This window comes from Astatotilapia calliptera, chromosome 14 (genome assembly GCF_964374335.1).
Source record: "Astatotilapia calliptera chromosome 14, fAstCal68.1, whole genome shotgun sequence".
Lineage (NCBI taxonomy): Eukaryota > Metazoa > Chordata > Actinopteri > Cichliformes > Cichlidae > Astatotilapia > Astatotilapia calliptera.
Window position 1 is genome coordinate 7,044,150 of NC_137435.1, and position 16,063 is coordinate 7,060,212.

The 16,063-nt window shown below is 39.3% G+C and overlaps 1 protein-coding gene across 9 annotated transcripts in view; it reads right to left on the minus strand.

Moving 5' to 3' along the window:
- nectin1b (nectin cell adhesion molecule 1b) overlaps window positions 1–16,063 on the minus strand; it is a 156,896-nt gene that overhangs the window by 20,805 nt on the left and 120,028 nt on the right. For 3 of the 9 annotated variants that reach the window (XM_080289055.1, XM_080289056.1, XM_080289057.1), the window contains exons 6-9: window positions 14,676–14,823; window positions 12,930–13,000; window positions 6,953–7,044; window positions 1,099–1,200 (exon numbers count right to left, since the gene is read on the minus strand). In XM_080289055.1, the coding sequence (XP_080145181.1) occupies window positions 1,099–1,200; window positions 6,953–7,044; window positions 12,930–13,000; window positions 14,676–14,823 (413 nt within the window). Of the gene's footprint in view, window positions 1–1,098; window positions 1,201–6,952; window positions 7,047–12,929; window positions 13,001–14,675; window positions 14,824–16,063 lie in introns of all 9 variants that reach the window. The other 6 variants (XM_080289058.1, XM_080289061.1, XM_080289060.1 and 3 more) reach the window with 3 other exon arrangements.

A 16,063-nucleotide genomic window follows, 5' to 3' on the forward strand; every position in this document is an offset into this window, starting at 1 on the left:
CATAGAAACAATAGAGAATAGCATGTCAGCAGTTGTGTCACACTGATGTGGCTTTTAATTTGAATTGAGAAGTTCCATCATGCACAAGGGTAACACATACAACCTGACTTAAGTCAACATATCAGCTTAACCTTTAATTATCAAAATTTAAAATAACTTTCCAAATGGTTCTGGATTTGTGAAGGAATACTGGCATAAATCTAAGGAGCTAAAAGTGGATCTCATTAAGATACAGTTGATACCCACGTGTTGTTACGCATTTGAGCAAGTTGCATTTTGCACGACACTGCTTACCAAATAAGTAAAACTGAGACTGAAGAAAGAAAGAAACTTAGCAATTGTGTGGTTACAAATTGTCACATTACCAAGAGACACACTGAAAATGATTTTGTTTTCAGCCAGCACACACAATATGCAGAAGCTTGCACATCCACACAAATTGTCTAAAATCCTGGTTGTTGTTGTTTTTTAAATTCATCTCAGAAAGAAATGCTGCCAAAGCAAATAAAGCCCTCAGTGCTCTCAAGCATCTGTGCCACTGAGGGAGGTTTCCCCACAGTTAGCAGAGGCATCTGATACAACAAGTCAAACATTTCATAGTCAACAGTTAAGACTCAGGGGTGATGATGTACTGTGGAGCACCACACTGTAACGTATCTGCAGACGGTTGCCTGGCAAACCCACAAGTAATTACGATGGATTAGAGGAAGAGTAGGGGAGGTGAGGCAGAGGGCAGGCCGTCGGGGTCAGAACATGAAATCGTCCACAGAGAGAGAAAGAGAGAGGATGGCGGCTGGCCAGGTTTACATAGAAGATGAGAGGTGCTGATTTTGATGATGAGATAAGAAGCTTAGTCAAACCGCCCAGTGGATTTGCTGGTCAGCATCTACTCATAACACCAAACAAGCAAAAATGAAAGCTCCTCAGTGACTGTACAGAAGCACCGTTCATTGTAAATCAGTTCTACAATACCACCAAGCAGAACCTCACCAAATATTCACCCTTTCAGCAGCAGTTACTACTGACCAAAGGCAGCAGCTGTGGATGACCCCTCCATAGTGAAGCTCACGTGACTCCGCTCATGGCATCAGTACTCACCGGCTTATCGGTGAAGGGGGTCGACTCAGAGGGTGCCATGTCGTAATAAGGAGGCTGAAGAGGAAGCTTCTGCATTTCTTCCTCCTTGTCGAGATGAACCACCTACGGGAAACACCAAGAGCTCAGCGTGACTTATAATGAGCTCGAAACCGGGATAGATCAGCCAGCTCTAGTCCTCACCAAGGTTAACTTTGCAATTAGTCTATGAGTGTGAACTGCTACCTCTTATTGCATCCGCATTAATTAAAACACATCAGCAGCAAAACATTATGTTGACAGTTGTTGCTCACATTTTTTTTGTGTGTCTGTGGTAATGAACAGAAATCGGCAACGTTAATCTCGCATCCGACAGAGAATACAGCTTGACAGCAGTTTGAACTTCAGCAGCTCAGTTGAACCTAAAGTTATTATGTGCATCAAAGTAATTTTGTCAAATGAATCACTTCCAGATCACATAAATATATGATGCAAACTTTTGAAACATCTGAGCTGAAATGCTAAAGTAACTGTAAAGCTGCAAGAGCTAGCTGAGATTCATAGCCACTATGTTACAGAGGGATTTCATTTCTTACATGAACCTGACATAAATAAACTATTTGAAAAGAATAGTTTGCCTATGTAGACAAGGCTCACTGAAACCATTTTAATATGGTACAGACATTTCATTAGGTACATCTAGGAAAATGTATGTAGTCCAGCACAACATAACACAAATTCTGCTTTTACATTTTCTACTTTTGTTTTCAAAAAGGTTTAAACTGTGTTTTATTTTTAAGTTATAGTGGTGATCTATTTTGATTCTTAAATGTTTTTTTAAATCCCTTTGTATAGATATTTTAAAAGGTAGAACGTAAACATTTTCACTGTGTTTGAAGGATTATGGTTTAGGTACAAATGCTAAATTTTCATTTCACATGTTTTCTTTATTTATTTTTGCTTTGGGTGCAAGCTCTTTAAGTCTCTATTAAGTCAGATGTTATTTTATTTATGCAAATAAAAGAGCAATATGGTTCAAAAAGACAAAAACATGTTTCAAAGTGTTGCATAAATAAAGAGGGGGTTTAGCTAGATTCAGAAACCTTGTGAATTAAATTCAAAATTAACCTACATCCTTAATCAGTGGACTTGCAGAGCATGATGTTCTGTGGTGACCATTCAACATATGTCGGTTTCTCAAGGGTGACTAATTACCTTTAATGGAGTATGGTACTATATTATAAAATAAATTACATTGTAATCCATCATAATTTCTGGGGAATTACAGTTACATTGAGATTGTAGATGAATATCTTTTTGGTTAACACCAAAATCTTTCTGTAGACAGACAACGAGCCGATCAGTATGTTGGTTTGCATGATTTTACACTGTAGCTTCAGTTAGTGTATTACTGGACAATGCAGGTCTGCAATGCAGCTGGCACAAATTTGTCTGCCATACCATCCAGAGGAATGGATTAAAACAGCTGTGTCTACATCAAAACAGGCTCAATTCATTTGGTTCTCTTGTCTGTATTTACTCCCCCTCTCATCAGCTTGTCAAATCACTCTAAGAAACCCGTCTAGCACGTCTATGACCAGCTGATCACACCAAAGCAGGTGGCTTTGTCGCTGGACAACAGTTCCTTTCAGTGCTGGAAATTCAACAACATTTTGCCTCAGAAATCAGAAAAGGGCACTAGCATGACCGTACAGAGTAAATCATGGTTGCTCAGGGGGAAAACATCAATGAACTCAATGTGAACCAGAGGAAAAGATCGAAAACCAATAATGTCAAGTCAATTCAGGCCAACTCAATTGTAATCTATAACCTATTACATGCAACATAAAAGTCTTATTAAGCAACAGGTGGTGTCACATTATTTATGGTTTTGTTTAATTAAAAAGGGTAGTGAGAATGAGACATTAAACACCTCCAGTGGTCTTCCACATGCACACTTGGCAAGGTAGGTTAACAGGTAGGTTGTATAATCATCCTAGAAAACTTGACCTATTTCTTCTGAAGAGCTATACTGTCTCGGTTGGTTCTGTATCTTCATGTGATGCCTGAAAGACTTAGTTATATGGAAATCTTGTCAGTGAAGAAGCTTCTTGAGGTTCATATTAATTGCAGGTTTCTCTCAATGTATATGTAAATTCCAAAACAACTTGAGTTGCACTATAATTTCCGTACATAATTCGCTTAGGCGCTGATAAATATTCAGATTGGGTAATGACTGTATGATGATGACTGTAAATCTACAAGGGGTGAGGGTTAAGATTCTCACTTTAAAAATCAAGATTTGGCTGTTTCACAAGTTTTCTGTGGCATAATAGGCACAGTGTTTTGAAGGGTGGGTTTGTGTGAGGAAAGGGGGCCACTCCTATAGTTTTCCTTTTCACCAGGTTGTCTGTCTTAGACTTTTCCCACAGAGTACTTCTAATTGATCTGTCAAAACCTGTCATAATCACAAAAGCAAAATTTGATGCTTCTGACATCAAAGTACCTTGAAAGTGTTTCTTAGGTGGGGTACTCAAAACAGTCTATAGAGAAGCTTACTGGCATAAAGGAATTAATTAATATTTTAATGACAAATGAAGGCGAAACCTTCATAGAACGTTTGTCAGACCTGCACATTTTGCAATGAAAAGAAATATGAGTTAATGAAAGAAATTAAAGTTACTCGGAACAATGAGGTCATCAATGAAAATGTGAGACTCATAATGGTTGCTGAACAATGGTTTTCCCTCTTCATACCTGCAAATTCTGTTTAATCTGTTTTTTTCATCCACTTTTTTCATCCACTTTTCAAAAAGCTTTTGAATGACAATATGTATCTGGGTGATGTGAACTTTTCTACTCACGTTACATCAAAAGGTGAAGCATTTAATGGTTGAGTGGTCAAACAGTGAGCTGAGTGCCAGACTTCATATGCAATTACTTGGGGGGGGAAACGTTTGTTCAAGCTATAAAGACGCTGAACTCCCTGATAGTGAGTTTGGCTGTCAAAGTCTAATTCACAGCAATACACAACATTTAATTATAAGAAGCACACACTGATACTTTGGCTCTGTCGCCCAATGAAGTGGCCAAGCAACCTCTGCCCGAATACCAAGCTGTTTAAGACCAGTTGTAACATTCAGATATGCTGCATAACCCACAAAATCTTTTCACTACATTTGAAGGTGAAAAATTATCCCTGATCTCATTTCTCGTTCAAATAGTCCATTTCGTAGCTTTTCATCGAGTTCATTCTCAAAAGGAAACCCTTGAAAAGCTAAACCCGGAGCAAAAAATAGCAGCGAACAATAATTAGAACTATGTCATTACAAATTGCCTGGTGGCTCTGCAGATGCTGATCAGTATAATTTAAAGAAACAGCTAATCATGATGATTGACAGGCTTTGGGGCACGAACTTGTCCAGCTGAACTGATGAAGGCACCACCAAGAGACTTTTTTTTCTGGTATACGATATGATTAAAAGTTGTAGATAAGATTATTTCTTAACAACTTGTTTGTATTTATGGACATTTTAAAAATGTAGTTCATAAAAGCATGTTTATAAAGAAGCTATCTATACACCAGGATCTGCTTGGGCATTTTAACTTTTTATTGGGGAGTTGGGGTGGGGGGGAAGGATTGCTTATCTATGCATTCTCTACTCACTGTGTAATAAACCTGCCGTGATGTTTTCTTGTTTTGTTTTGGGGTTTTTTTTGTTACTTTTATCTATCCAGATGTAAGTTTGCTGAACGTGCACCTTCTTTTAAAGCAATGGCAGCCATAAAACCAAACACATTAAATCCTGTAATGTGACCATTAAAGCCTCATTTTTATACTAATCACCAGTCAGGGTTACGATGCCTTGCTCAAGTAATCTTCTGCAGTAGTTGTGCAGGAAGAAGAGCGCATTATTTCCCCTCTCTCCATGACTTTCTCTGCCCAGATGCCTAGCAGTTTGACCTTGGGCTTATGACAAGTATCAAAGTTTGATTTAAATTCTCAGCGGTGCTGATAGGTGGTGACCAACTTGACAGTTACGTGAATCTTTAATTATTCAGAGCCTAATAGCGCCATTTTTTTTTTTTACTTCTTTAGCTCCTCAGTTTCTCACATACTGTAGTCCTTGACAACAGTAAAAGTCACTGCAACCTCTGCACACTCCTGATGACACTTCACATGTAAATAGTGCTGCACATTCAATCTTATGAGAGTAACTTTTGTTTTCCTAAACTACAGCTTGTGCTACAGTAATGTTTGCAATAAGCAGATTGGAAAGCTATCGGGCTGGTTGAGGCAGAACATCCAGGAATACAATTACATAGTACTGGTTCTGTGCTATTTAAACAGCCTAATGCAATATAAGGATTGTGTTCTCATGGAAGCTCGACAAGAAATTAGAAAAAAATGTTCTAGTGGCCACACAGACCGGGAGCCAAACATGAATAGGGAGGCTATGCAGAATCAGTGTGACCATGGAAAACGAGGTTTCAAATTCCAAGGGCATGTTCAGAATACTTTTTCACCAAAGGAAGTTTGAGGTTTAACTGCACTTTCATAACGTGGAAGAGCACATGAGTGGCCATCTTACTTTATACTGGCTGCATATAATACACCCGATATATTAATATAAGAGCATGTGACTTGTATTCAATTTTTTTGCCATTAACACAACCAGTGATTGACTGCTGTGATTTTTTTCTTGCTTTTAAAGATGCTATTGGCACTATTTCACCATCAATTATTATTTTAATCTTTTCCAGATGACAGCACATTCCAGTACTGACAATATAAATGAGGTCTGAATGGAGTATACTCAAATCTGCTTAGAATTAGAGACAGTAAAATTTGGGGACTTGAGAAAATTGCAAATTTCTTTAATGTTGCCAGGAAGTAACTTCAGCGGGAGGGAGCACTGTAAAAAGCGGTTCCCGTGCAACCACTCCAGGCTCTGCATGTTTGTTATCGTACATTCAGACAGTACAACTTCCATGGATTCAGCAGCAGTCTTCAAAGTTGGGATGAACAAATTATCACTGATGAGAATCACTAGATTCCCATCAGTGACAAGTAAGTTTGTCACTGATTAACATAAAAAACACTGCTTGTTAAAATGATGAAAACATGTCTTGAGGTTAAAAGTCTGTGAGAAATTAAGCTGTTTATCAAACTCGAGTCACACTTTGAAATCTTCAGCACTCATTTACTAAGCTATAAACAGCTTCATTTAACATACTGCACTTGTACTGTGTGCAGTGATTAAATAATAAAATGGACAATGTCAAAGACTCTCTGCACAGCATATTCAAAGTACAGATAAAAATCTCTGACAATACTTTTATAAGCAACAAAGTTCTTTTTCATATCTCTGCTGCAGTGCAAGCAGGGATATGGTCGTTTATTTATATGTCAAAAATTGCCCACTGACAATTACTTTATTTATTAAGAGGGAAATTAATTACACACATGGATAATTATGTTACATGTCATTGGCTTCACTTGGAGAATGTGACATTTCTATATTCAGCTAACTTTATTCACCGTCTTTGTGACAGTTGCTTTGGACAGCTGTGTAAGACGAGGAACACACACACACACACACACAAAAGGCTCACGGCACTAAACTGACATTTTTGCGATTTAAAAATTCACCTGAAAATCCAATAAATGAAAATAACTTTCCAAAAACAAAAAGAGACCTAAGCTGGTTCGCTGCTCTTAAAGATATATGGAGGTAAAAAACATCACATCACTCTTTTGTTAAAAATATATTTGGGCTTGGATTTCATATGAAAGAGACAGATACTGCCAAAGTTGTCATACCTTGTGTTGGATCAGGAGAATAAGCAAGGAAAAGAAGTAGGGGGAGGAGCTTACCTGGATGTCATCAGATGTCAAGTGTCCCTTCATGTCACTGTTCTTCTTTTTGGGTGGAGGAGGGGCTGGTTTGTGCGCAGGTGGGAGGTCAGTCCTGTTAAGAGAGTAAAAAGATAACATGACACTCAGCACAGTAAGGGATCACCACTCTTTACGTCCCTCACCTTCTACACCACTCTATAATGAGAAGTCCTGCCTGCACTTGCCTTTTTCACTCTTTCCTTGGATTTTGATAGATCTCGTGTTGGTGGCTTTGTTGCAGCAGCAGCCATCCCTGCCCTTTCAAAGGCTCTCGCTGGAGAGACACTGTGCTAATGAGAGTAGGCTGTAATTGGACTGAAGTGAGGAGATAGGAATGGAGGGGGTATAGGGGGCAGGGAGAAGGGCATGTGTGAGTCAAGGGTGGTTTGAGCCTCATCCAGAGTGCCACGCGGACAAACACCCTGCCTACTGTGCAGCGACTGTTTGTTTGACATATAGTCCTGAGCTGTGACACGGAGAGCTCGGCAGGCGGCTTCAGCTCTCCACCTTTTTCAGGATCCCTGGTACTAACATCCTCTAATCCCAAGGCACTCACCCCACCCCTCTGTTGGCACACCTGGGTAAAAACAAAGCCTCAAAAACTGAACACCTGTGCTAGTTTATACGCCGCTATTAACAATGGAGTAAGCAACCGTTTTCTGTAAATCACCAACAATCAAATTTCGATGGAGGTAAAAGCCACTCTGTACAGAGTCATTCTGAGTTATTATAGAAAATTACTGAAATAAAATGTGATCAGGAAAGACAGCGGTAACTGAAAGCATTCTGTTGAAATAGTTTGATGTGTATCTGTATAATTATTTCAGACAAGGAAGCAGAAGGGTTGTTGCTACGGAATCGTTATAAAGAAAACCCCTTGCCTCAAACACGCTGGCAGTCAGATGTCATCTGTCGTATTCTGACATGATATCAGGAGTGATCAAAGATAATGAAGTGGAGCACAGACACTGAGCTGTGTACCTACATGCATTATCTCCAGCTCCTCCCGCCTCCCATTCGCACTGGTTCACGTCCTTATTGAATAACATGACCTTTCCGCAAGGCCATGCTGCCGTTTTAATGTGCAGAAAATTTGTGCATGAGTGCACCTCTTAACTCTTTCTTTCACGCTCATTATTTCCAGTCCGTATCACCTTGTCTCCAGACAGGGCTGCCGTACCACTGCCAGATTCATGTGGCACCCTCCTCAGCCTGCCTGCAGCACAGAGGCACAGCAAATGCACAGAGAAGCAGCGTGCAGCACACTAGCTCTTCAACAATAACGCCTTCCGCTGCGGAGCTTTGAGAGGAGAAACATCCATTTTTTCCTGAGACAGATAATTATGAGTCTTGTGGGAATGCGGTTTTCACAGGTACAGCAGTGTGCTCATTATAAAGTATTATAATTCACTGCTTATGACTGACTGGATTCTGATACAGGTGAGAACTTAAGACAAGACAAGATCATTTGTATCCATGAAATGTGTGATACTAAGTGTCATTTTTTGCTTCTGTCTGTCTCGTGTATGTGAGACAACAGATAACGGTGTTTTTTTAGTTTGCTGAAACATAACACTAATGAACATCATGCAATGACCTAACTGGAATTTTATAAAAGGACATGCAGCATTACAACATTATGCCTGACTGGATTTTGATTTTACTGTAGTTTGAGATAAATCAGTTATGCACCATCGGGATTCGACAGGTTTATTCAAGTAGGATGAAATCTGATTTTTTTTATGTATGATTTGCTGAATTCGTTTGAACTTACGTTTGATCCCATAGGACCTCCAATGATTGCATTTTATTGCAAAGGAGCTTGTTCAAATAGGTAGTGTGCTGGGGCCCCTTATGCGGAGTGAGTTTATTAAATCTGACCAAACATGAAGAAATTCCCTCGTCTCATGACTACCACCCCACGGCAACAACTTTCTCCCTGTCATCCAGCTACTTTTGTAATCACATTACACACAAGAAGCAGTCTCAGGAGAACATCAGTGCATAGACTGTCACTACTGTTTGACACAAGGGTGGGAAAACAGACCAAAAAGTAGCACAAGCGTTTCATGAAGTGCTGTGTGTGCAGAGAGGGAAAACGTATAGCACAGCTACAGCTCACGCAAGATAGATATACCAAGATAGATATACAGCATGTGTGTTGCCGGTCATTCAGTCGGCATATCAATTCCGTATTTGATATTAATAATATAAAGAACTTGACATGTATAGTATATTATTAATGAAGTATACTTGTAGGAGAGGAAGTAAAAACAAAACAAAACAAGAAAAGGTCAAAAGTAAAATGTATTTTTAAGATTTAATGGTTGCATGTTATGATGTAGCAGCCACTTTTGAAAAATATCCAAAAACAACTCTATCCACCATCTCTGTGTTTTACTGTGAGTCAAACCAGTGTCCATTAGCACCGCAATCAAAAATCAAGGAAAATAAGCAATCATTATCTTGCAGATTACTGTTTATTCTAGTTTGGGTTTGAATGTCTTAGTTGAGGTCCATAATTTCCTTTAGCAAAAATAATTTGGAACTCCAAGTAATTGCTCAGATCTTCCACAGCAACACTCTGTGTTGTGCCAAAAGAAGTGGTCAGAGGATCAGACAGATTTTAAATTAGCCAGCTGTTATGCGTGGCCATCTAAACCACATTATTGGGAAGTAGAAGCAGAATGAACATACCTGAAATATTGATATCAAGCTCACATTTATTCACACAGAAAATCCATTATTATTCTCACGGCAAGTAAGTTGGGTTAGTTTTAAACTAAAAAATATGTTTTAATATGTGCACATGCTCTCGGTTTAAAATTCCTGGAAGGAGAAGCTTTTTGTTCAAACTGCAATTTTGGAATTTGTAAAGGTGTAATGCATAATATATCAACCCCCTGAAAAAGACTGAATATTGGAGATGTTTTCTGCTAATATTTGTACGTCAACATGTAAAAATGAGCGAAATATTCACTGCTACAGATCTGTGCGCTCTTCAGGAATGCAGATGATGCAATCTCAATCAGTCATTAATAAGCTACATTGCAGTCCCGCACAGCTTGACCACCACATGTGCATCTCGTACTTCCTTAGTGCTGAATGTGATGCAGGCAGCATGGGGGCGTTGGATCTGTGAAAACGCAGACACTAATGAAAGCTGACAAGCAACACAAGCCCGTGGGGAGCAGAAAGCACTGGGCAGGGAACCATAAGCTACATTCAAGTTTGCAGTGTTTCCTACTCAGACATCCACCTTGAAGACCTTGCTCCTCCTCGCTCTGTTGGCTACAAAAAGCTCAGGGCAGCTTAGGGGGAGATTTAAAGGGGATAGCAAGGAGAAAACATAACTAATCCTTAAACTGAGAAAAGTAGTCTGTGAGGGAAGATTTACAGCAAAGAAAATGACTTTTACAATGCACTCACAAAAAAGTGACTTTCCTATCTGAAATTTTCGCACCATTGAGGAAGTCTTCAAGCTCACACTCAGAATTAAGATGTTCTCGAAGGTGACAGAAAACCCTCTTTCCGTCCACTTCATGTGAGAGAAAGTGAAGTGTCGCATTCCCACAAGCGTTTGGATTAGAGAGCCACCGTATGCCTGCAGCCCTGCTCGTGGAAAAAACGTGGAGTGTTTGAGCCGATCCTCGGTGCTCTCATTGATTTCTGTTGATCACAATCTTATTTGGCAATTTAAATGCTAATGATACTTTTAATTGCAAGACGGGATAAATGTGATTTGATCTTTAGGAGGCAATTACTTTCATGCTTTGTCTAACTCCGATCTTTTCAAAAGGCGGACAACAATTACTCTGCAAAGCTCAGCTTTTTTTTCTCCTCTCACAAGAGAAGAAAGGAAAAAACAAGAATGAAGCAAAATGGTGTTTTTGTTCTTTGACAAGTTTATCAAAAACTACTTCTGTTGCTGGGGGAAAATTTTGCTCTTTAGAACACTTAACTTTACAGTTGTACACAAACAGTCACTTTCCAAACCTTTTTCAACACCTCAGGCAATGCTACTAGTGTACATACACTACTATGCAAAAACATAGATATAAGGTGATTGTTATAAACATTTGTACTGCATGTATAACTTTCTGTGCAGAGAAACCAAGCACCATTTTATGCATAAATAACAATAGCAAATAATTTGAAATCACACCGAGTACAACACAGTCCATGTTGAGCGACTCAGAAAGACAAGACAGTTCTACTTTGGTTACAGCTTAAAGCAAGAAGGTGTCCATTAAGAAATTACCATTTATCACATTTAAAAGGTCTCCACACAGCAAAAGTGAAAAGCACTGGTGACCAGTTTATAGACCAAAGGGTACACAAAAACAAATCACGTCTCCACAAATCACTTCTGCTAACGTTACATCTCAAAATGAAATCTAACTTCATTGACTTAGTAGTACTGTGTACTCCTTGTTTGTCCAAATGTCCTCCAGTTATGCTACATTTCAGTCTCAGAACAAGTTTGAAACCTGTGCTCAGTTCAAATTAATCATGGTTGTGTCGTGACATGGGCTCTCGGCTCATGGTTAAACATCCGTTTTACATTCTGCATGCAATACTTTTCAGATACTTTTGTAAATATGACTGGAAAATTGGCAACAAAGTGATTTATGCAAGCAAGTATTTACAACTGTGTCAACACCAGCTGTATGTCAGGAACACTCAAAAGATTGGGGGGGGTTTGGCCACAATTGGCAGTGCTCTTCTGCATTTTGGAGGTCATACATCACACCCGGGCAAAAGACGATGAACATATTATTCTGAGAACATCGCCTTTGACAATGCCCATCTATTTTGATAATCAGTTGACTATTGTGCCAGTGCAGCCTCTAAAGGGCCAGTGATTTATTAGGATTGACCAATTTTGAGTCACATCATGTGCTGCTTTGTTAGGGCAAACAGAGGCGTGACAGGCGGTGCAGTCAGGCATGTTATCAAATGCCCAGGCTTGATTAACAGCTCATCAACATGCAGAATTAAACAGTCTGGCTAAATGCTTCCCCTTTACTCTGACATTAGACACTCATATACAACTATGAATATCCCCCTACATTGAAATATGCCCCACACATTCTTTTGCAACTTTTCTGCATCCACATAGACGGTTAAACGAGAACAAGTAAACAGTTTCTGAGTAAGACACTGAACATATTTGATGACAAGCCACAGAAAAATGACAAAAATTCATATGAACAATTAAAGCTTTGAATCACATTTCACTACATTAAGCATTACATGCCAAACTAGTGGGAAACAACAACATTTACAGCACTGGCACAACTGTTGTCATGCATATTTGATGAGAGTCATGCAAACAAAAGGAGGGAAAAGAGCAAGAGGTGGAGGAGAGAGGTTGGACAGTGTGGTCTGTCAAAGACATTATCACTCAGCATCAGCTTATGTAAAACAAAGCCTGTATAAGCTTGCGGATTTCTGTTTGATTAACAATTTGATATGTATGTTAACTCTCATCTCGCCTTGTAATTCTGTTCTGTCCAAGCTCCCTGAATCGGATAAACTCTAAGTGGAGCTGGATTTTCCATCTAAAGAATTCTGATAAGGTTTAATTGGTCGTGGAACTGTTTTCATCAAGCTTTATTTTCATTCTTTCTTTTTTCCAAACATCATTGTCATTATTTGATGTAAGAGTTTATTTTTGCCATTCATCAGATTGACATGTAAAGCCTAAATTTCACTCCAAAGTATTTATTTGCTGTATGCTGTCAAAGCAAGCAGAGAAATTGCTCAGATTTTAGGCATCAAGTGCAGTGTGACTCGTTAGTGAATGATTATTGATCATTTGCTGCTTTCAGCACTCACAATGGTGTGCTCAAGTATGTCACTTGCAGGCCACCATTACATGCAGGCAACAGAATAGAGGATCCAGGAGTACAGGGATCAGCAGGGGATAGACTGGGGTCAGGAGCCTCTACTTTCCTTGTGGGGGACTCTGGCTTCTCAGGACCCTGTGTCACACAACTATCAGCAACAGCAGCAACAGCAATGCTGAGGGAGTGGAGTGGGAAACAGAGAGCAGTTACTTTGGCATCAGAGTGAGAAAGAAAGATAGATTAGCAAGGCGGGAGAAAGAGACAGAAAGCAATGGGAGCGGTAAGAGTTTGTGTGCTTCATTTATCTTGAAAGACAATGCAGAGAGCTAAAAACAGTGTGGTTTCTGCGTCTGCGTGGCCTCAGACTTGGTGGACCTGCTGCCACCACAGAGCACCACAACGTGCAGCCGGCGGAGACCAAAAACCTGGCAGAACGCCTCGTCTGATGTTAGCATCACCGCTTTGAATAATCAAATAAGCTAGAAGATTCTGGAGAGGGACCTCTAAAATAAGCATTGTAATCTCATCATCTGAATTGATTAAAGGCTCATGTGCACCCTGAGCCAGATTCTGCACACCCCCCCAACCTCAGTTGTTTTGGTAATAATCCCAGGGAGAGAGATAGCCAGCTCATGCTCACAGCAGCATCATTCCCATGGGAATGTGGTTTGAATCTTGTATATTCAGAATAGCCAAGAGCATCATGAAAACCCTTGGCAACCACTGAGCTATCTGTCCTGGCCAGGTGTTTTAGATGAAGGGAATTAGCAGGACGTAACTTGAATGCGTGTTTCCTTCTTCATTGAAAACAGATTTCTGACAATTGCTCCAAACCAGATGGCAGAGACTTTTAGTACCTCGAAATAACGCGAAAAGCTATTTTAGATTTTCACAGCTCTGTTGCTTATTGTTCTCTCAGCTGCACCCTCTGCTACTTCTGTTTTCTCCTTTGTGTATGGGCAGCAGCTGGCAACGCTGCAAATTGTCATAGGCGCTGGTTTGCAGACAGAACAAAATTACCTGGTTGGCCGGAGGAGGTGTTGCAGAGTAAATAACATCAGAGTTACAAGGCCCCTTAATGTGTCTTCAGCAGTTTGAATGTCTTAATGGATGCAAGAAGAAGTCTTACACCATCTATTTAAGAATACATTACAAAGTTTACATTTGTAGGATACCTCACCATTAGATCTGCATCACAGGCCTTGCTAAATTGTGCTTGATTTGAGGTATATCTATTTGCAAAAGCAGCGATGGAAAAGAAGTCGTTCATACTCTAATTACTGTTTAAATTAAAATGAATTTGCATAATTCTACAATCGGCTGACCCGACCTCTGGACCTCCTGCATACTTTAAAATCTCAAAGTAATCTCCTTTAACTTCTCGACAATATTGTGACCATCCAACAGAAGCAAATGTTTCCTGAGAAGACTCTGCAGTACATACTCCTGCAATCAGCTGTGATTAAAACAATAGTGTTTTAATGGGAAATGGGCTCATTGCAGCCCACATTACAATCAAGCAACCACTTAATAGCTGCTTTAATAAAAATCATTGATTCTATCTGCTTTGGTAAATGAAGATAGACATTCTCTTTTTTTTAGTGCAATTAAATTCATTTTCATACCGTGACCTTTATGAAAGGAGACTGCTGGCTCCCAGAGTAAATGAGAATGAGACAGTGACATGTCTGCAGCATGTTCCTCCGTCTCCAAACACATTTACTCCCCTAAAAAAGAGTTTCGTCCTTTTCGAAGTGTTTTTTCTCTCGTGGAGTGACAAAGAGTGCACACCTAATCTTACCACCTGTCCATCCCCCTGCAATATTCTCTGGGAGAGGCTTGATACTCACAGGTCATTATCTGTCTCAGTGCGGGTCTTCTGCTGCCGCCGATGGACCATGACAACAGTAACAGCCACGCCAATGATGAGTCCAATGGCAACAACACCTCCAAGGATCCCGATAACACCACCTGGGGGACCCTGCGCCATTGGCTTCTCTGCAGACAAGAGGAGAAATAACAGTGTCAGAGTATGTGCTCTTTGAGTAATTGACACTGCCTGGATGAACTTTAAAAAAAGAAAAATCAACTACAGCCTCCAAAACAATACCAATGACAAATAGACTTCTATGTTATCACAGAGGGAGTCCAACTTTATGCTGTTATTAATAGAAATCTTGGACAAAAGGTTAAAATAATTCAAAAGCAAAGCAGCAATGCACTCAAGAGAAACAAAAACAAAACAACAGGCTATTGTCCAAAGAAAACCTTTACAAACCATTTGACACAACATATGTCAGACTTGAGGTTTTTCTCTCATAAAACACATCCAAACAATATTTTCAGAGAATTATTTCAGGATGAGACCATTGTCCTGCCTGTCCTGGCACTTCATGAATGCCACACTGTTGTGGTCATTCAGCAGCTGCTGTTGCATTCCTAATGTGTGCTCCATCATCTGTTCAAAAGAAGCCTAAATTGGATTGGATTTGACAGTGAACCCAAAGGCACTCTTAAGAGCACAACAATGCTATTATACTTTAAAGTCATTGCCAGCAGGGGCCAACAAAATGCAAAATATATTTCCAGCGTAGCAGAGAAAAAATGTGCGTGGTTTCAGAAGCAAAACAATTCATTTAATTCAGTTGAGAGCAAAAGATGAGAGAGATACGTCTACAAAAGTCGGTTCAACGGAGTTATGAAGACAACATGGAGGTCTAATCCAGTAAACATTGCAGATTGTTGAAGTGACTCTCTGGAGTTTGTTCAATACCTCTGTCTCCCTACTGCTGATAACACCAAAGCTATACACAGGGTTTGCAATGAAAATAATAAAACAAAACAATATATATATATATATATATATATATATATACACACACACACACACACACACACACACACACACACACACACACACACACACATATATATATATATATATATATATATATATATATATATATATATATATATATATATATAGATAATTATTATTATTATTATTTTTTTTTTTTTTATGTCAGTCAAATGTAAACTTTTACCAGCACCAGAGGGAACATTTACAGAAAATATTGAAAAGCATATATCCTTTGATGTTAACATACAATTCTTTCAACTAAATATATTAAAGGAAACGAGACATTCTTGCACCTTCTTTGCATGAGAGCCTGTTGTTTTTTTATGCTTTGACATCTGATAAACAATGAGTCATTCTGTGTGAGGTCTGAATATATCA